The 22,036-nt window shown below is 43.0% G+C and overlaps 1 protein-coding gene across 1 annotated transcript; it reads left to right on the forward strand.

Annotated features, from left to right (window-relative positions):
- Positions 1 to 2,809: 2,809 nt before the first annotated feature.
- On the forward strand, positions 2,810 to 13,299 carry tgfb1a (transforming growth factor, beta 1a). The gene is made up of 7 exons (XM_027280465.1): positions 2,810 to 3,217; positions 3,710 to 4,831; positions 8,795 to 9,088; positions 9,184 to 9,418; positions 9,887 to 10,037; positions 11,828 to 11,938; positions 12,060 to 13,299. Exons 2-7 carry the CDS (start codon positions 4,501 to 4,503, stop codon positions 12,105 to 12,107), a joined length of 1,170 nt encoding a protein of 389 aa, XP_027136266.1. The 5' UTR covers positions 2,810 to 3,217; positions 3,710 to 4,500; the 3' UTR covers positions 12,108 to 13,299.
- Positions 13,300 to 22,036: the final 8,737 nt, after the last annotated feature.

Here is a 22,036-nt window from a genome sequence, read left to right on the forward strand (position 1 = left end):
TATTAACTCAAATACTGCAGTTATATTTGACATATCCAAACAATATGATCAACTCACACAAGCTTTAGATACAAAGCATATAAAATAGTTTAATTGAGTCCAACCACAACAAGATACAAAAGAGTTTATATTATTTATCACATATATGATCTAAGTACTGTGTATATAATACACTGACAGCATCCATCTGAATCAGAATCAGAATTAATTTTATTCGCTATGCAAGTTTACACAAACACAGAATTTACTGTGGCAGGATTGAGCAGACACAGAACATATATGGAAAAGAAAAGATAAACTAGTATAGAAATAAAAATAAAATAAGTGGTATAAAATATAAAATATGGAGAGGAATGGATATGTACAGTACATAAGTAGTACATTTTGCTGTTAACACTTCTGTACTTTAACATTTTTGATATTTTGAATGCAGGACTACTTTTAATTTTGTGACTTTTCACATTGTTAAAGCTTTAATTTTGCTTAAAGTGAAGCTTCTTCCATAACTGCGTTTGAATGTGCTGAAACATTCAGGAACATGCCTCACATCGTGTTGTGTCTTTTAAATGCTTGCCCGTGCACCAACGTGTAATCACTGTGAGAGCTGCATGTTTTATTCCAAAGCCTCGTTCCACTGTCCGGTAGAAGCAGCCACAAGCATCGTGTCACTGCAACAGATATGAAATGTATCCAGCAACATCTCTGATGAGGTAACATGATTTATAGACTGTATCTGTTCTCTCTGTTGACTGTGAATATTTTCCCTCCCTCGGCTTGTCTGGCTCAGAGAATCTGGGGTCTGGCCACAGCTCTATGGGCTCCTCGGCAGAGTCACACGGAGAACCATTTAGGACTTCACGGTGAATGGTGGGAAATGTTTGCACTCTTGTGTTCGGAGACACACAGACACCTTGAGGTACTGGCAGCGAAGCCTTGTGGTAAAGGGTATGAAATGCCCCATGGCAGACCGGTAAGAGGTGCTGGCTGCACAGGGGTCAATAAGGCACAGAGATTGTTGTGTTCAGAGGCCCAGGGCAGTATGTTAGCAGAGAAAAATGGGTCAGAACATTTACATTTTAAGCATGAATAGAACACAAGTGGCTTCCTCTGTTGATATAGCTGTCACAGTGCTCTGATGCTCACAGACTAAAAGAGTGAAACAGGAAATGCTCATCATCTTTGATTTAATCAAATATGTAACTTTTGCTGCTTGTTTCTTGTGTAATAGAGGAAGAAGACGCGTAATTATATCAGCTGTGAGCCTCCTCTAGCCCTGTTGAGCCGCATTTTGTAATAAACGTCCAAAATGTAATAACTTTTTCATTTCATTTTGTAATAAAGCCGCATTTTGTAATAAACTGCCGCATTTTGTAATAAACCACCCCAACGCATTTTGACAAGATTATTACAAAATGCACTTGCAACTTTTTTATTTTCTAGGAAATGTAATAACATGGTGCATTATGTAATAACAATTCTAAAGCATAGTTCATTTGTTTGTTAATTGTATTTTATTTTACTTTAAAGTATTTGTAAAAGCTAGGCCTATTATTAGTATCACTGTATTAGCCTAGTAGCAGTACTTAGTAATTACTATCAGTACACTTTTCAAAGGTTGCATTAACAGAGAATATTATGTAAATTGCAGATTTTTTGCATTTGGTAATAATCTCGTCAAAATGTAATAACTTATTACATAATGCAGCAAAATTTATTACAAAATGAAATGAAAAAGTTATTACATTTTGGACGTTATTACAAAATGCGGCTCGACAAGCCCACATCTGCTGCTGTTATAACAGTGAACATTTGTACTGTTTGCATCAAAGTGTGCATCAGAAATTAAAAAGTGCAAAATGTTGCACATGTTTGCCCAGCAGGCGGCAGTGCACACCCATCACAGCTCCCACAGACACACACACACACACACCGGGTGATGTTATAGTGCTAGTTGTTGACATGTGATAGTCACACTCGTTTTGAACCCCGTATCATTAATGGTAATCAGATATATGGTGCAGTTGACACCGTGGAACAAATTGTCTGTGGTATCTTTGTTTGACTGCTCGTTGTTTTTCTGTTATTACTAACGCTTTAGGGGATTTTTTTTTTTTACCTTGAGTTTCCTCATGTTTAATGTCACCTTTTATTGCTTTGTTTGATGAATAGTCCATTCTTCAAAACTGTCCTAGTCGATGGAAATTATCATCACACCTGTGGGAATAACATTTGGACAAAACCTAAGAATGTTTCCAAGACTGAAGACTGCACAATGGCAGTTTACTATCTATATTTCCCTGTTGAATCACCCCCTCAGACAGAGACAAATTATTGAAACCATCACTGTTTTGTTTAAGTCTAGCCCTCCTTTTGAAAAAATACACAATCCGACCTCTAAAAAGCACCCAGACCTGGGACAGTGCACCACACAGTCCAGCCCTGTTGGCTCTCCATCCTTTGAAACTCACTGTTCTACTTTTAGACATGCAAGTCCCACGAGCCTCACTTTCTTTAGGCCTGGCAGGTGTTCACCCTTCATAACAACCAGGTAAATGTTGGCTGTCAGTTTGGCAAGGCCATACAAGGCTTGTTGGCATGTCAGTCATCGGGTGCCTCAGTGGCAGACACAGGCACAGAGAGTGTGAGAGAGCAGTTATTCAGCTTGTTCAGCTTCTGGCTTCCTGATGTGGACACAGGGCAGGCAGCAGAGCGCTGTTAAAACAGCAGATGTTTTACACTGCGGCCGTTACCCTCATTTCCTGGGCGGAGAGCTGCTCGCTGTATTAGACGAGTAACAGGAACCAGAAAAAAAAAAAGAAGAGTTAGAGAGAGGGGGAGAGAGAGAGAGAGAGAGAGGCGAGTGAGTGCAGGAGAAAAGTTAGCCGAGCTGAGAGCTCCCACAAATCACTTTGTCACCAGCAAGCTCTGACAAGCACCAAGAGAGAGAGAGAGAGAGAGCACAGGGAGAAAGGGAGAGAGACAGGGGGTTAAATAGAGGTGTGAATAGGGAGCTGTGTCAGACTCAAGAGGGAAGGTGTGAAGGAGCTGCTGCAGGCATAAACGAGGTGATACCGATGGATGAATAGTGGGAAGAGAGGACAAGAGACAAGACAACAACCCGACTCCCAAAAGAGCGTGAGCTGAGAGGGACTGTTACTCCTGCTACTGCTGTTGTCACTGCTGCTGTGTCTGGATGGTTCACTCATTTAAAGAGAAGGTGTGTCGAACTTAAAACTTTGGTTTTTTTTCAGGAGGACATGGTTAGATTGACAGAAGGAGAGTTTTACTGTGTCTTTAACCTTCTGATAGCATCTTCACCAGAGACCAAGATCATATTATTGTGTTTTGAGAATGAGGAGATGTGTGTGCGTGAAGCAGGCATGAGTCGGAGGTGTTGAAAGCGATTTCTGGTGAACTGCAGCTGCACGCTGATCACATGCTGTTATTGCTGAAAAAGAGGTAGTCAGACCGGAGAGCGGAGTTTATCAGATGTTTCTTTTAATGACTTGACTGCATAGTTTGTGACTAGAGAAGAATTATTCTTTTTTCCCCCCTCACCGTGGATATTTGATCATCTCCAGGTTGTGTCAAAGACCCTGAGAGTTTTATCTGGGCTGTAAAGGAAGCAGGAGGTCATCTGATCAAACTTCAGAAATAGGAAGGCCCCTTTTTTCACTTTAAGCACATTGCTATTTTCTCTTCCTTACAGACGTTTAGAGGGGACCTGTTTGACATTACATACATGAGCTGTGAATAGAGGAGGACAGGAAGCAGTGTCAGCTGAACAGCCTTGGACTCAGGGAGTAAGTAAGTCAGGCTCTTTCGTTTCATTGAGTGCGACACAGCTCCCTTTACGTTCACTCAGATGGTCTCTGGGGACGAGTAAAGAGAAGCCCGCCTGGTGAGCTGACACGTGGAGGTGTATACAGAATACCTGCTTTTGAGTAAGGCAGGATTCAGTTTAATACCGGAGCTGGAGGCTTTGAATCAGTCAGTCACCAGCTGATTCTCCTCTGTGGAGTGTGTTGTTAGATTCATTTGACTGATGGGTGCCGTGGAGATCTTCTGAGCCTTGGGGGCGCTGTCTATGTGCACGTTTGGCTGGGCTCTGTTAGCGTTTGACAGCTCCGCTCTGGACTCACTTCATGGTCTGAGACGTCACTGTGTTACCTGTGTGGCTGAGTCAGAGGCTGGCTCGTCCCTCTACGTCTGTCTGCCCACTGGGATTCTCTCCACCTGCTTCTATGCAAAGAAGACACGAGTGTTAGGTGGTTTTCACAGCAGCAGAGACAGCGGTGGCACCAGTAGCTCTGAACTTTCAGGACTCTCCACAGTGCTTTAATTGTTGTGCTGTGTGTAAACACTCTGCGTCACTCACACCTCTGCACGGAGTGATTCACTATTCCCCGAGCATCCCAGGTCAGAGACAGTCAGTGAAAGGAAAGGTGAAAGAGGATTTGCTAAGAACCAAACAGGGGTTGCAGACAGTCAGATTGCACCATGAAGCTGGCGTTCTTGATGCTCGTCGCTGTGTACACGGTGGGCAACGTAAGCGGCATGTCAACATGCAAGACGCTGGACCTGGAGATGGTGAAGAAAAAGCGCATCGAGGCCATTAGGAGCCAGATCCTTAGCAAACTGCGTTTACCAAAAGAGCCTGAGCCGGATCAGGCTGGGGACGAAGAGGAGATCCCCACCACCCTGTTGTCACTCTACAACAGCACCAAGGACATGCTGAAGGAGCAGCAGACTGAGGTCCAGACAGACATCTCCACAGAACAGGAGGAGGAGGAGTACTTCGCCAAGGTGCTACACAAGTTCAACATGACCAGTAAGTACCAAATAACTGACAATAGACAGTCGTGTGTTGGGCCCACATGGAGAAAATTGCTGACTAACTAACTACAGGGCAAAGAATATCCAAATCTGAATCTTTAGGTACATTAAGGCTCGCTTAGGGAGGTCAACAGGTGTCATTTGGTACAAGAAATACTGTACACAAACAAACCAAAAACCAAAGATGGTCTAAAGTACTACTTATTATTTTATTGGCACACCAGAATTCAGCATAAATAAACCGTAAAGAACCTGCAGGGATAGACAAACTTAGTGGCTGCACCCCAGATTTAACCGAATTTGCCCGATGGCTGGTGTCAGTTGCGATCTTGTCCATAAATTCCCTCAACATGTGTACCCCTTATGATTTCCATCCAACATCTTCAGGCAGCTTGAGGAGTTCAGAGATCACAGGCGTTACAAGTTAGCAGCAGTATGTGTTGCCTCTGGTATGCTGCTCTATGTTGCTTTCGTGGTATCCATGGCATTTTTACTGCTTTATTAATGCTGTTTGTTTGGCCAGCATGCATACGCTGTTTGTTCAGCCAAACGGTTATTTGGCTGTAATTGTGCAATGACTCCCAACTATTATGATAAACAGATCTTTTTTTTTTGTTTTGTTTTGTTTGCTCCATTGTTCTCTACATGCCTATACTCCTCACCCTATCAGGCAGGCATCCACACTATCCCTCTTTTATCCGCCACTTCAAAAGAAAGACTTGAGTGGATGGACTGTGCTCAGGAGGGTGCAGACCAAAGAGAGAACAAAGGAACCTTCAAAAAACGAAGGGGCACGATTTTGTTCTAGTTTGCATGAAAACCAAAAAGAAAGGAGCAAAAAAAAAAATGGAAATTAGATGAGAGAAGTCATGAAATGCACTCGTTCACCCTCACCCTGTCCCTTTATCTCTCTTTCATTTTCTCTTTTCCCTCTCTCTCTCTCTCTCTTTCCCTTGGGATTGGGGGTTTCCTGTAACTTGAGCATTGGGGTTTCCCTTGCTCACCCTGTCACTTGTTCTTCATCATATCTCTTTCTCCCCCCTCCGACCATTTTCTCCTTCATAAACTCGTCCCTCTGCCTGTGGTTACTCGTCCCCGTCTCTTTCTGCGCCTCACTTCTCTCTCTGCTGGGTTTCCTGAGCTTATTATCAGTGTGTTTGCAGCATGTTTGTGACAGGGCAGCTTTGGCAGGAAGGAAGGCAAGGCTGGTGGCCACTGAGAACAACTGCAGAACAAGTTTGGGTTTTTTTATATTCATTAACAATCCTGTTCGTCACTTCAATTTGTGGTTCTTTTTATTGGACGACTCACACTTTCCTGATACCTCAAACACAGCCTACGGGGATGCATATTTGTGTGCAGAACATTTTAGAACGTAACAGTTTTTAAGTCTCCATTATGATAATTGTGTGGTGGATTAGGCTTAATTCCTCCAGCCAGTTAGCACTCACATCCGTCCCACACAAATCCACCTCTCCCATTTAACGTGGTTTCGGTCCAAATGTAATTCAGCTCGTTTACAGAGGGAACTCTTTTTTCTTCTTTGGAAACCAGCCACTCTGCGCCACTCGGGAGTGAAATGAATTCACCGCTCTGGGGTAATTATTATATTTAAGAGTAAATGAAGCTGCTACCACCCTACGATGAATAAGAGTAGCAACAGGGGCTGGACAGTATGTCTAAAACAGGGTGAGGTGGGGAAACGAGACATTGACGAGTGGGATGTGGGAGGGTGGAGCCGAGTATATGAAGGAGGCAGGTATTTAGGCTGTTGCTGGAATCTGGTTCCTCCCACTGGTAATTACAGAGCTGTCTCCCTACCTGTCACAACAGCTGTCCCCGGCTTACCTGGATAGGCTCTGATTCAACACACAAATCCCCCCCCACACCCATGTTAGTACGCAGGCTAGGGTGCTATCTTTACCCCTAACTGGAAGAGCGAGGCCTTTTCTCAGCCAGGCGTGGAGAACACAACAGAACTTTCCAGTCAAAGTGTTGTATTTTGATCACATGAGCTGCACGGCGGTAGTCCTCCAGAGACGATGCAAGCCGTGTTAATTGAAAAGTAGAAGTGAGGATTAAGCTTGGCTGTAATTATAGCACCGCAGCCAATATGCTTCTCAAGGGGAAGTGACGTAATTTCCTGTTTCGTAAACACTTCTCTAAACCTTAACATATTTATCTCACTTTACTCAAAGTGAACTGGAAACGATGACTTTTCCGTTGGTGTTGCTCGGTACACCACTGCCAGTTCACATACTGTACACTGTTTGTGACGCTCTGTGTTCCCATTCATGCACTTACAACCAAACATTTGACTCCGCTCTGGGTGGAACCAGTAAAATGTCATCTCATTTCCCTTTACACCGCACACCAGTTGTTTTCAGTTTCAGTTTGGCTTCGCTACAAGGCTTGAAACACTACCTACACAACGACACAGATGGTGATACTGGTAAATGATACACAAGCAGCCGTGACATGGAGGATCCTGGTAGAGACTAGATCGACTATGCAGCTCAAGTATGCGTGGCCGGGTTGTAGCTGCTGTCAAAGAGTAATTCCAGGATTTGAGAGAGGAGAGTTCAGGCTTTGGCAGGCTGAAGCAGGGTAGAAGTTTTGGACCTGAGCCAGACCCGGGCTCCATTTATACACATCTCCAATTTCTCAGCACCCCCACTCACACACTATATTCATGAGTGCATTCTTCACTTTGCTGTTTTCGTTGCATGTACGCTGCACCTTCTCTCTCTCTCTCTTTCTACACAGTGTTTCACTCTTGATCGTCTGCCGTCCTGCTCTTATCTTTGCATGTCTCCATCCAAATGAATCCTTTGTAACGTAGCGCTGCTAGATTTATGGTGTCAGTAGCTTGGCTCTGTTTTTTATCAAGCTCTGCAGGGGGAATGTTCCTGCTTGTCATGATATGGACAGGCTCAGGATTAAAAGTTGCAAATATGGGCAGGGATACTGTAAGAAAACAGCAGCTGGAATAAATAAATGTTTGGCTGCAGCTGAGATTATTGAGTAACACTTTGAATCTGTACGCTTTTTATTTAAATGTGTACAGAAAAAAACAAAGTTAACTTATTAAGAACATGAAGTAACTACAAGACTGCACCCAGCAGAGTGCAGATCTCCGCCAGGTGTGTCTGGGGGCATACAGGTGTGTGTCCAGCATGAGGGTAGTGCAATGAGAATAAGCAGGTTACATTATCAAGGTGCAAATCTGGACAGGAACAATTCGAAAAAAACAAACACCAGCAATGTGAAATGTCAGCTCCAGTGAAAATACCAACATAAGAACCTGCCATGACTCATATGACCGATGATATGTCCATAGTGGAAACAAGTTTTCAAACTGAAGCAGTTGTTTATTACTCGTGAAGGGAGTGACGAGTCAGCAGTCAGTTTAAAAAAACAGAGAAGTCAGCAAAATATGACTTATATAAAAATGTGAATCACTGAAATCAGGGGGAGGTCCCTTAATCACACAGTCATACAAAAAAACCCAATTTGAGGCCAAACACATGCAGGCAGAGATAATGAACATCTCTTACGTACATTAAGTGTTGTCCCATTTTCAAAAATCATGCGTTCATGTGCCAAGAGAGATTGTAGAAAAACAAAAACACACCAAACAAAAAAAAACCTCCACCACCGCTCCGAATATTTGTCTTGGATCAGGAATCTAGAGGAAATTAATGAAGTGTGCCCCTGATCCAGATTTGAGTGTTTTAATCTGCTCACAAAGAGTCCGGATTTATATTCTCATAAATAGACAGTGCTCAATAGTTTAGTTTCACTTATGTTGGATAAATTAATAGAGAGGAAGGAGGCACTAGGTTATGACGACGATTATATCTTTATTCATGACATATTGTCCCTTACATCCAAAAAACCTCAGTCAAGTTTCTTTCCTGTTTCATGAAACGGTTGCATTTGTTTTAAAATCACACAGGTAAGAATGACACAGATGCCAACACCAAGAGCAAGAGCACCAAAACCATCCCCATGTACTTCAACATCACTAAGATACGGGAGAGCGTGGGGGATTACCGCCTGCTGACGAGTGCGGAGCTACGGATGCTCATCAGTCACACCACGATAGCTGATAAGCAGCGGGTGGAGCTGTATCAGGGTCTGGGGAAGTCGGCCAGCTACCTTTTTTCCCGCTTCATAACTAACCAGTGGAAACACAAATGGCTGTCCTTCGACGTCACAGAGACCCTTCAGGAATGGATCCGCAAGAACTGTGAGAAAAAACAAGTTTTATGGTTCTATGATGACCTCTGTATGATATTTACCTCCACGAATAAAGTAACCAACCCTTATACTCTCTTCTGACAGATACTGAGCAGGCTTTCGAACTCCGGCTGTTCTGTGAATGCAGCGACACCAGTAGCGAGGCTGGCTTCAATTTTCAGATCTCTGGGCTATCGGGCAGTAGAGGAGACACAGAAGTAATACGATCCATGACGCAGCAACCACCGTACATCCTGACCATGTCCATCCCTCAAAATGTCAGCAGCCACCACAGCTCACGCTCAAAACGCTCCACGGAGACAAAGGACACCTGTACAGCGTAAGCAACCGTACTCAACATCGCATAGTATTTTGTTTCATTGACCGTTAAACTTAACCCGTAGCTAACTGGTAGTTTCAAAAGACATGCCAAAACATTATTGCTACTCTTGTTTACAACTCTGTGGTCATTTTAAAAGGTCTACGGTAAATGGACTTTGTAACCAACGTGCCTTTCAACCACACACACACACACACACACTGATGTATGGTGGAGCTGCCATGTAAAGCAGATGGCCTGGCCATCAGCAGCAATTAGGGTTCAGTGTCTTGAACAATTCACCACAGCTGCACAGGACTACTGGCTGACGAGACTTAGTACTTATGTCAGTTTGGTTTTTCTTGAGGCAGTGACTGCGGTATATCAGACTTTCAGGTAAACAGAGTAAAGTTTAGGATTGGAAAGACCCAACTATGCTCTAAAAATGTCAACGCCATCTCAATGCATCGCCTCACTTTTCTTATGCAGCCAGACAGAGACCTGCTGTGTGAGGAGCTTGTACATCGACTTCAGGAAAGATCTGGGCTGGAAATGGATACACAAGCCAACGGGATACCTTGCCAATTACTGCATGGGGTCCTGCACCTACATCTGGAATACTGAAAACAAATATTCTCAGGTACAGTGCAACACGTCGCTGTAGCGTGCAGTCCACCATCTGACTACGTGGCTGAATAACGTACAGCTGTGAAATGTCTGGACTTACAAAACAAGTTTGTGTCTAATCAGTGCTGATATGATTAGTTTTGATGAATTGATTAGTTGGTCATTCATTAAGACCAGAAGACCCTGGCAATTTTCACATTTCTTGGGCATTTAATTGATTAATTATTGTAATCAAGATAACATACTCATTGTTAATGCCAGTAATCATCAGTTACAGGCCTAATAAACTGTGACTGATATCAAAATCAACTGTGCTGTGACTCTAAGGATGACGACGGTGGTCTGTCAGGTCCAAACTTAAATATCTCAACGACTGTTACCATGAAATGTGGTTCCCACATTCATTTTTTTGATAACGTTGATGATCTCTTCATCAAAATCTGATTTATTCATAACTGAATACCTGCAAAACTGTATACTTTATACTAAACATGGACATGGCATTTAGCTCAGACTGCTACTATGTGTGTCCTCTTAAGCTTGTTTCTTTTCTGTGGAATAGCCCCTAAGATACAGTGACCAGACTTTCCGGTCTGTCTGGGAGTTTCGAGCTGGGTAATCCCGGTTGCATAGCGTGTATCATGTTCTGCCCCAATATAAAAATATAAACAATGCACCACAGGTCTGAATTCAACACTGATTTGTTTGTGTGTGTGTAGCTATGAATCGTTCATTGTCACGGCCGTTACCAGCCTGTGAGTCACTTCCTGACAAAACCTGTCAGTTTAACAGCCGGAGAGAAAGTCAGTGTTTTCTAAAAGAGCTCCGGGAGATTCCTTCCTTTGTGAAGTACCTGGCAGTGAAAGTATTATGTACATGGTGTTGAATTGATGAGGATAGAACAATTAAATAATGTTCATACACTTACATGTAAGCCTACAACTAACAGCTTTGGTTGCTTGAGAAAACTAAAGTTCGTAATATAACGAGGAGGGAGAGGGCTTCGCTGACTGTGCCCTGAACCATAAAATATGAAATAAAATCCGCTAAAGAATAATCTATTTTTTGTCAAACCTGCAAAAAGTCCTTGTAGTGCAGTTAAACACATATAATAATAATAAAAATTAAAGCTACAGACTGCTAAGGTTTCATAACTCTGTGTCCAAAACTGTGGCGGGGCTGCCTCAAAGAAACGACGCGCCGCCACGGCCACGCCTTTTGATGAAAAGTTATGATTTTATAAACTTTTCATTGTCGAGGTCTTGAGAACACACACGCCAAGCACATCGGATTAAATCCCTAGGAGGAGGAGTTCAAATGCGAACCCTGGAAATGTCCACGAAAAGTCCAAATTTGACCAAAATTGGACGCCGTATGCTTCACTGTAGCCCGGGTCGCCAAGAGACTTTTTTGTGCGTCTCGGCATGTTACATACTCCCTCCAAATTTCGTACACGTGTACGAAACCGTGGCGAGGGGCACCTCCGAAAACGCACATCTAGGTGGCGCTGTCGAGCCATATGCGTACGTCCATGTGCGAGACCCCCAAAATGCGAAATTTTACACCCGACATTGGGGGGGTAGGTGAATTTTCAGGAGTTTATATGGGCCGTCGGAAATGCGATTTACTTTTAAACGTCGTTCAGCATTAGAAATCCAATAGGGCCTCGCCCCAGCGTGTCGTGCTCGGGCCCTAATAATTACATAAAAAGACTGTTCAGAAAGCAATACTTTGTGAATAATACCTCACACTCATAAATCCATTATCTGTTTTAATGTCTTACCTTCGTATAATTGTTCACAGATTTTGGCCTTGTATAAGCATCACAACCCAGGAGCCTCTGCCCAGCCCTGCTGTGTCCCCCAGGCACTGGAGCCACTGCCAATCCTCTACTACGTGGGCAGGCAACACAAGGTATCTATGCCACCGCCAAGTAAACCGCCTCGTGAGGTGAAATGTTTACAGAACGTTTTTATGTGAAAGCAGCACTTTTTCACAGACGGTTTATCACATCGCTGTTGATTTTCACTTTCAGGTGGAGCAGCTGTCCAATATGAGCGTGAAGTCTTGCAAGTGTAGCTAAAAATACAACATGGCACACTGATCTCTCACACACACACACCCACACACACACACACAGATGGAAGACCACAGAGAGGAGTGTGTGACAGAGATAAAGAGGACGAGAATAAGCGGACAGTCATCAGGATCTTTGTGGTCCACCTTTCCTCCTGTGAGCTCTGTCTTATCATGAACGCACATCAAACCGTGGACTTCTTTATATAGATATTATAGATCATATTTTCTATGTATATACTTTTTTTTCTTTGCAGTAGTAAAAAAAATGTCTGTCTTGAAATGAATTAATTTATTTGTTTTGAGGGACAGGTCTGTAAAGAAGTGTATAAAAGTCAAAATAAGTATGTGGATAAAAGGATGCCAAGCGACATGAAGAGCAAAACGACCTCGACGGAAGAACACTTTTGTTTTCACACATGATTGGGTCATTTCTGTTTGCCCTATCATCTACCTTAAGAGGTCATAGTTAAAGGTGCTAAATCCCAGGTATGAAAAACCAGTGGTTGTTGGGGTTTTCCTTGAAGATAATGCCACAGGTGTTTTCTGGAGAGACTCACATCGTAAAGGACAGCAGACAACCACAGGGACAGTCCGACCTGGGGAAACTCCCTCTGACTGAGACTGGAGCAACCGTCAGTTTTTTTTACTTGCTTTGTTTGTCTTTCAACCCACGTGATTTATACAATGCTTTGTTTCCTGTCACTATTTTTGTGCTCATAACTGAATGTCAGCTTGTCCTCGAGAAGCCTCCCGTGCTGTCAAAGCCATGAGTAATTTTTCAGCGGTTGTGATGAGAGTGATGACACCATGTTTTTCTCCCACTCAGGATTTACAGCCAGTTTTGTTGTCTTCAGATGGTGAGGGGTCAGGGGATGCGGTTGTGGTGTTTGGTTTTAGGTCATTCAGACTCAATACACACATTTGCTGTTTGTTTGTTTTTAATCACCGTAGTCAATTAGGGGCAATTTATTGCCTTTCAGGTTTTTAACTTCCATCTGAAGTGTGACGCTTTTTGCACAAGTCAAGAATTAATTCAGCTTCAATGATTCAATTTTTTTTTCAGTTTATCATATTTTTATAGCGCACTTACAGTTTGAAATTTGCATTTGTAAATTGAAATAAACATTGATGTTAAATTATCACGTCAGAGTGGAATAATTCTGTGAGCAAAATAAAAAAAAACCACATGCAATGTTTCCACTTGTCTTGTGTAGGTGTGTGTGTGTGTGTGTGTATTCCACTTGTCAGCGCACGCATTGCGTATGTGTGAGTTTTAATTACGAAATAAGCACAAACTGAAACACACCTTGTGTGGACGTTCGTGCCATCGTCGTTTAGACAGTTTACCCTCATAACGAAAGAAGCTTTTATCTTATTAATGTCTGTGACATTTATGTTGAAAAGATAACTTAGTGCAGATTGATGTGGTTCATGGTAGAGAGTAGAAAACAGGCACGCTCTCTTTACTTTAACTTCGATGAGAGAATACAGTTACATTTTCCTTTCGCACGAGATATTTCCCCTCAGTAACGGATGTGCTGCTCGTTTAGGAAGACGAGGAACTCATGCGCGTCAGATACATGGAATTCCTGGAATTTAAGGCCATGTTGTGTAGAAAGATGTTTCGGGAATATTGCTGGTGTTCACACACTTAACTTGAAATGATGATTGATTCTGCAGTTACATTACACTACAGTCTTGCTTCAGACCGATTCTTACTCTCCACCATGACTCCAGTATGGATTTGGAGCCTGAAGAACAGAATTAAATGATGTCAAAAGTAATCGATAAAGTCGAAGTCACATGAGTCCAGTGGATCAGACAAATAGAAACCGGTTCTCAACTGCAACTGGTTCTATATTCCCATCCCCACATCACAGTGTCATGGTTACACAGTTATTATTGTAAGTCACAATAACCCATAAAGAAATGATAGATCATAAATCATAGATGAGCAAATCTACATGCTATGAAACGCTGCAACCCTACTTTAAAGCTACAAACATTGATATACAGGGCCCACACCCTTCTGAAGCTACTCTTCTTCTTGCGGATGGAGATATACCTCCCTCACATCGTGCTTCTTTCAGCACATTTTTATAAAACCAGGTTGTGCAGGTAGCAATGACTGTCCAGAGTCAGAAGAGAGATCTAGCGGTGGAAAGCGTGGCGTATGCCAGGTGCGTGTGGTCTATTTCTGGGCAAGGAGTGGGTGGCTGTTTACTCTGGACTATGGACTGACTGAAGAAGAGCAACAAGCTCTACCGGGCTTCACCGATGGCGAAGCCAACATTTGAATTCCCGTACGCGCAGCCCATTACTGGCACCGCCTTTACCTGTAGGGATGCACGCCATATCAACATTTTTTACTATCTCCTAGCACCTCGCTCATCCCCACCCCCACCCTGCCAGCCCCACCCCTCTCTCTCTCTCAGTACTCAAGAGATTACTGGCAGCCCATGAGGCTCAATTGGAAGTGAGGAGAGCAGGTCCAGACCCGTTGGTAAGTCCCAGACTTAAGGGCAGTGACTACATGGAAAATTAAACACACATACTGTACACATCCACATGAAAACACTGAACCCACTGACACACAGCCATGGCTCAAGCACATCAACGTCAAACGTCTTACATAAGCTGCGCGCTATTGAGCGGTATGAGGGGTGCCTGTGCTGCTTCTGACAAGGTGACAGTGATCTGTGCTATCTTGTTCTAAAGCTGGTCATGTTACGCAGCGTTCCTCTGGAAAGCACGGGAATTTTTCTCCTGCGAGCCAGCAACAGAGAGCGCTTGTTTGGGAAAGCGTGCTGCGAAGGCAGATAAACAGAGTGAAATGAAACATGATCAACATAATTGAATCCTCTTTTAGCTCACCTCTCGAAACGATTCAGACAGATCTGTTGCCAGGTTTTGATTTTTAATGGTGCCGAGGCACAATATGTACTTTTTTATCTTGGCAGGGAAAATGTAACTGGAATTTTCTCCAGGAAAACAGAATCATTACCAAATCCAAACAAGCAGAACGTGGATTTTGTTGGAGAAGATCAGATCATTTAAATGAGTTTCTAAAAATGCCTGCACTTCCACCTGTTTTACTTTCCCTGTAATGGCCAAACAAAGGGTATGAATGTCAAGAGGCTCATAAATCTATCATGGTGTTAATGGAACAGTCCCAGAGGGAAGTCAAACTCAAGTAGGCTTGTCCTTCTAACCGATGTTCATTTCTCAGCAGCTGCTTCCTCTCCAGCCCTGAGGCTTTTTGTGGGACTGAGACACCTCCTGCCAGTACATCCCAGAAAATGCTCCATCCAGAGAGAGAAAAAAAAAACAGGGGGGGCACTTCACGATCCACCGTACTACGTATGAGTGTTAAAAAAAAAAAAAAAAAGAGTGAAGACGGATCGCCTGCAGCATTTCAAGGTCAGGCAGGTGTTCTTTTACCACTAACGCAATCCACGTGCCGGGTTTATACGACTGCATGAGTAACCAGAAAACAGTTCTTTTGTTGCACTTCATCAGAGTGAATAAGTCACTCAATTCTGACATAATTGGCTCCTTTAATTGAGCCCATGTGCTGTGTTTTGTCTCCTTCAAGCCGCAGAGAAATGAAAGGCTCTGTTTCGTGTAATGCTGCCTGAAACATTTTTTTCTCCTTGTGGCACTTTTACAAGTTCACAATGAAAACCGATCATGCTAAATGTAAGTTGATTCGCCACACCACTGGTTTTGAGATGCTATTTTGGGTTCTGTCTTATTACAACATCTATGACATTTGCAATTATACGTCCACTGATCTTCTGCCACAACTGGTCATTAAAAGTGGAGCAGTGGAGCGGCCTGATGTAATTCCTGTGGACTCAGACTGAGCTGGCCGCGGCCTTAATAACACACTCTGGTGTCCTGCTGCTGCTCAGCTCTGCTTCACAATCATACAGCTGCTCGAAACCATTGTTGCTCCAGGTGCTGAATCTGTGCAAACACACACACACATCAACAAACATGTCTTCCTACTCCCACTTACAGTAGTAGCAACTTAAAAGTTAAATTTTTTTACATTACATTTCGGTCACGGGCCAGCCAAGGACCGTTCAAGGACCAGTCATGGCCCCGTCACGGTCCCGTCACGGAAACACGGGAACTTTTAAGTTGCTACATCTGTACAACTGTTTTGAAATTTGTTTTTTTATTTTTTTTATTTTGATTGCATTTCGTTTTAATCGATTAATAAAATAGCTTCAGCTGAATAAATTGACTGTTTCGATCATCTTTATGGTTTCTATATCTTGGATTTTAGATGTGATGTATGTCTATCTTGTTTTTTTATTTTATTTAAGTGTACCTTGTTGTATTTAACTTTGTCTAAGTTGGCCTGGAAGCCATTCTAACAATATTTAATAATACAAGTCTCTAGTTTCACTTCAGTATTTGTGATAGCTGTGGTTTGCAAAAGTTTCCATTATTTCTTCATTTTAATGCAGCGACATTACTATATTGCATAATTATCCTTGACATTCGAACATTAACGCACAGTGTGCACTCTTAGAACTGTGAGAAACTCACTCACAGTGTCGACAGATAAAATGAGATATTTTCACAGAGGTGTGTGAAGGCGGCGCTGCTGAATTTGCAAAAGGTTGGTGGTGAGCTGACAGGTTTCCCCCCTCTCCACCTGTCCTGACTCTACCACCATCCCTCTCACTTCACACCTGCAGTTTAAGCCAAGATGTTTATCATAGTCTGAGTCATCTGACCGTATCTCTTGCTCCGTCTCCACTTCTTTCTCTCTCTCATCTTTTTGTTAACCCCCTGCTAGAGCTCTTTGAAGCCTCCCTGCCCCATTTTGAGTTATCCCCATGAACTAAACAAGGCAAGTGATAGGGGAAGAAAACAGATGTAGGTGAGTGAATGAATGGGCAAAGGTAGAATAGAAGACCACACACATCTGCTCAACAGACATTAAGCTCAAATGTTTTAGCACTAATGGCTACAAAATCAAGATTAACTGGGCAAACAAAACAACATGTTCACAAATGAGAATCTCATTGTGTTTTTTACCAGATGGTGGCCATGCTCTATTGTCATGCACATAACCAGTAGCTAACATCATAGCTTAATACATGGACATCAAAGTAAGAGGAGAAACTCAAACCCTCTTCAAAGGGAGAACTACAAAGGGAAAGTATGATAAACCATGTGAGAGTGTCTGAGTGTGGTTACAAAGCATGCTGCGCCCTGACTCATTTGCTGGACCTCAGCAAGTAAGAAATGTTTTCTAAAAAAGGAAAGGTACCAATTACATCTCTGGACTGGCTCCTTCTCACAGGACCGCCCCTCCATTTCCTTCCTTCTCAGAGTCTCTCTCTCTCTCTCGCTCGCTCTCTCTGTTGCTGGACACAGAAGGACAAATCTGCCACTATAAACAGCTACCATCTCCCTTGGTACTAAACAGAGGAGAAGATCAGACTCTGGGGGTCTGAAAAGATCACATCTGCCATATAGATGCTACACCCAGGAGAGGCAGCCTCTAAATAGCAGTTTAATCTTACAACCCCGACTGACGAACATACCCCGATGGGTGACGGTGACGATATGGGAAGGGAGGAGAACTGGCGAGAGTTGAGGTTTGAGGGTCCCATAATTCCCCCGAGTAGCGACTATTGCACCAGCATCTGTAACTCAGTGAGTTTTTAATAGAGTAGAAAGTTTCTCTTAAAAACCCTGAAGATCTTTACGGGGATTTCTGTCCGTATTAAAAAAAACAAAATGCTTATCTACTGTTGTATTAGCTTGTAAACAACCACAACAATTTGAAATCGTGTGTTTGTTTGGTTCACTTGGGAACCGAATCATTCTCAGATGGCTTTGATGTATTATCACCTTATAAAATCTTTATGGCTGACCATAAGTCCAGCATCGACTCTGCTGTTAGCTCTCTTTTGTTGTCCACCAACTGTTAAGAAAGATAATCCTGTTATTAAGATACATCTTTGACTTGTGCTAACGAGATCTCCCACCAATCATCTGGAGATTTGTAACGTCCACTAGCTTCGAGAACACACCTGACCTCAAACAATGTTCTCATAAATATAGAAAACCACTCTGTAACATGGTGATAGCGTCGTATATTCAGTGGCAATGCTGTTGAAGATGTTTGAAGAGAAACTCCGCCGACACTGTCTTAGTTGTATAACAAATTTATTACAATAAGTTCAGCATCGTAACAAGTAAAACATTACTTGGAGAGCCCCTGGCCGAATGATGAGACCCTCCCGAACTAAGCAGGGCAAGCCCTTATATACAATAGAGGTAATTATTTCAAGACATACATTAAAATAAATGACAGTATATTCTTGTTTAAGAGAGGAAACGGAGGTAGTTATTTCAAGACATGTGGTAGTGGAGATTAGATTAGATCTAATCTAATACCAGGATCGTGATCCTCCGGCTTCCTATCCAAATGACCCCAAAGTCCAGATGGCCTTAGAATACCAACTAACCACACATCTATGTCCAGACACCTCAGTAGCATGTTATATAACACAACACAGATCTTCTGCATCTCAATGCCGTGTCACTTCCCCTAGAGACTCTGGCTTGTTTCTGCAGTGCGGTCTAACTGTTTACACCAACTTGAGCTATGAGCTAAAAGAGGCTGAAAGGTTCACATGACATTACAGTTGAAACGATTACATGATTTATTTGTTGATCAAATATTTTAATCGCCAGTCAGATTTCAAACAAATATGTGGAACGTGGGCCCAGTTCCAGCTTTTGATTCATGTTACCGAAGATATCTGTGTTTTTTTTACTTTTGGTTAGACAAAACAGACAATTTGGAGACAGCAGCTTGGACGCTTAGGAACAAGGAAACTGTGATTGTAAAAAAATTGATTGTTAGTTGCAGCCCTACATGAAAGGATCATTATCAGTGGAGATTACTCTGATTGGATACTTCCTTAAATGATGCATTGTTGGATTATCTAATCCCTCCATACAGGCTGTAATAATTCTTACCACACAGCAGACACCATGTAGTGCACTATATGGTGAAGAGTGAATGGCCGTGGACACAGCAAAGTAGTTACAGAAGCCAGAAGTTGCATGCTGGGAGAGGTGGGCGTGGGCTCCACCGGTCCAAAAAACCCCATAGTGAGCTGAGCTGAACTGAGGCTGTGACCCTCACCAGTGGGAGTAAACTTAAGTTCACTCACACTCTATTACTCATCCCACTGCCTCCTTACACACACACACAAAAACACACCTACACGCACACACACATATAAAGAAGGGACAAGGCTGCGGACTCCAATTAAGAGAGGTGTGACTAAAGCCACAAATCACAAACTAAGTGTTAAACGGACAATATCATCTGCCATTTCTGTGAATGCACGCGCACTCACACATATATTGTCTGTATCACACGGTAACCTGACTCTTTTTTTATCGGATAAATGGGAGTTAGGGAGGTGTGAGGTTTGTGAGGATAGCTTGGTACGGGGTCTGTTTTAGATTAGTCAGCCGTGATCTGTGGCCTCCTGTGTCAGTGGGGCTCTCGACTGTATTGATGGGCGTACAAGGGTTATGACAGCAGAGAGTAAGGCTTGGCAGTCTGTTCCACCATTGCCTCCACTCAGAGGGACATTAGGTCAGCGTGCCCCCACCCCTCCTTCCTCTCCCCACTGGCTCTGAATTCCCCAATGAACAACACATTCCTCCTTCCCAGTCCCTCTGTTTATGACACGCCATCCTTTGAAGCAGCATTTGAGTGTTTGTGTACGTGTGTGTGTATGGGTGCACGGATGTGTGTGTGCGCTTGTTAGCCTTGAGCAACTTAGTCTCGGAGAGAGAACGCATAAACGTTTCAGCATGACGCTATCAAACTTGGAGCGTGTGTTTGAGCACATTGCGAGTAGATCGGAGACACCTGAGCAGGTACGATAAGGGCATACATCTGTGTGACAGCTGTTTTTCACATTGCTGCACCCAGGGAGGAATCTAGGCCAATTGAATTACACACCAAAGAGAGAGAGAGGGAGAGTGCATGAGAGCCGATGGGTGGAGGAGAAAGCTATGAGTCATCACCAAACATGGGATGCGCTCAATATTGAGAGGAGCAGACTGGGTGTTGAGACGAAGAAAAACAAAACGAGTTTCTTTTCTAATTAAAGCAGCCCTGGAGGAGAGGGTGGGGGTGTTAGGGAGTTGGGGGGGGTGGCGGAGGTCAAAGCAAACTGAGTCATTCCTTTACACCCATTTCCTGTGATCGGGGCACTTTGGGAGCGGGCAGCGTGGTGAAATTATGTGTTTGGTGTTTGGTTTATGTAATCCCTTTTTTCATTTATCCTCCCATTCAATGCACTCTCACACGCAATCATATTATACATTCAAACACACAAGTTCATACATGTAAAGGATGTATAATATATATGCAGACGTACTCACAGTGGCTAAAAGTCAATCAATGTATTTTTTTTAAGCTTTACTTTTTACGATCTTTCATGTTCCACGTCTATTAGTAACTTATTACTGGTACATTTACTGTAGTACTGTAGAATTTTGAGGTACCTGTTCTTAGCTTCTGTATTTGCTTCATTAAACTTCTCCACTGCTACATTTTAAATTGTGATATAGTCATTTTATTTATATTATCTACTGTATATATAGTTATATAGTATATAGTTAGAGGTTACTTTGCAGATTTACCTGAAAACGATATGATTCAGTGTGAAAATAATGCCATATATTAGAGGCAATGACTACATTAACTTTTAATAGATGGGGCGGTCGGTAGCGTAGTGGGTTAAGCGGCCGCCCTGGGTGTAGAGGCTATAGTCCTCGCTGTAGCTGGCCCCGGCCATTTACTGCGTGTCACTCCCCCTCTCTCTGCCCCCTGCTTCCTGTCTATCTTCAGCTGTCCTATCAATAAAGGCATAAAAGGCCCAAAAAATAATCTTAATCTTGGTAATGCAATTCGAATCCAGCATGCAAATTCAGTGAATATCTCCTCATGTCGACTAGCTCTTTCCACTCTGAAAAAACCCCCAGTGGTTTTACACGGCCCTGTCTATGTAAATAAGAAACAAACAAAGCAGTCACACAACACTGACTTGTTAGTCCAGCCAGAATTTGTGTCAGGTAACATTAAATTACATGCAGCTTACTTTCTAATCTGCCACGATGCGCTGCTGTTGTGATGTTACCCACAGTAACGGGAGCGGCGTAAGTATTGCTGTCTAGAGCTGGTGTTCTGGCTCTGAGAAACCGTTCGGTCCTCTCTGCAGGTTAGCTGTGCAGCTTAATGACAGTCTGCAAAGCCACAACAGAGCTACTGTTCGTTTACTTGCTATGTCTTTGTTTACACCATATCATGTTATTTGCGTTATGTTACAATTCTGGACCCGGGATTTGAAGTTCTCACGGAGTATTTTAACATAGTGGTATTGCTACTTCCATTCACTGCACAGTGACAGAAAAGTAATAGGGGTGGGGGAAGCTATAACAAAACCCAGACTTCAAACGTGGGCACCAATTCAAGTCAGTCTATCTTAGCATCGGCACAACAGTCCAGCCCTCTGGCACTGCTGAATCACAAAGGCTAAGGCTCCATACACTGGAACCATGAGAGCTCCACACACGCACAGCACGGCTTCCCTAGTGGCATCTGAGCAATCTTTGACAAAATCAATTTAAGCCGATCAGCTTTTTCGACCACAGTGATGATAAAGAGGGAGATCATAAAGGCTACTGCATTCCACTGAAGTCCGGTTACAGTTTGGAAGATGATCTGTGGTAGGTTTTTTATTCACACCACCTGATGAACACATGTGACTGTGAGTGTGGTCTGCATTTTCTTTTACATAGATCCGCTGGTCTCTGTGCTGCAAATAGGTGCAAATAGGCCATCTGCTCTAGAGAATACCTACAATTGCCTCC

The sequence above is a fragment of the Larimichthys crocea genome, chromosome VII (genome assembly GCF_000972845.2).
Source record: "Larimichthys crocea isolate SSNF chromosome VII, L_crocea_2.0, whole genome shotgun sequence".
Taxonomy (NCBI): Eukaryota; Metazoa; Chordata; class Actinopteri; family Sciaenidae; genus Larimichthys; species Larimichthys crocea.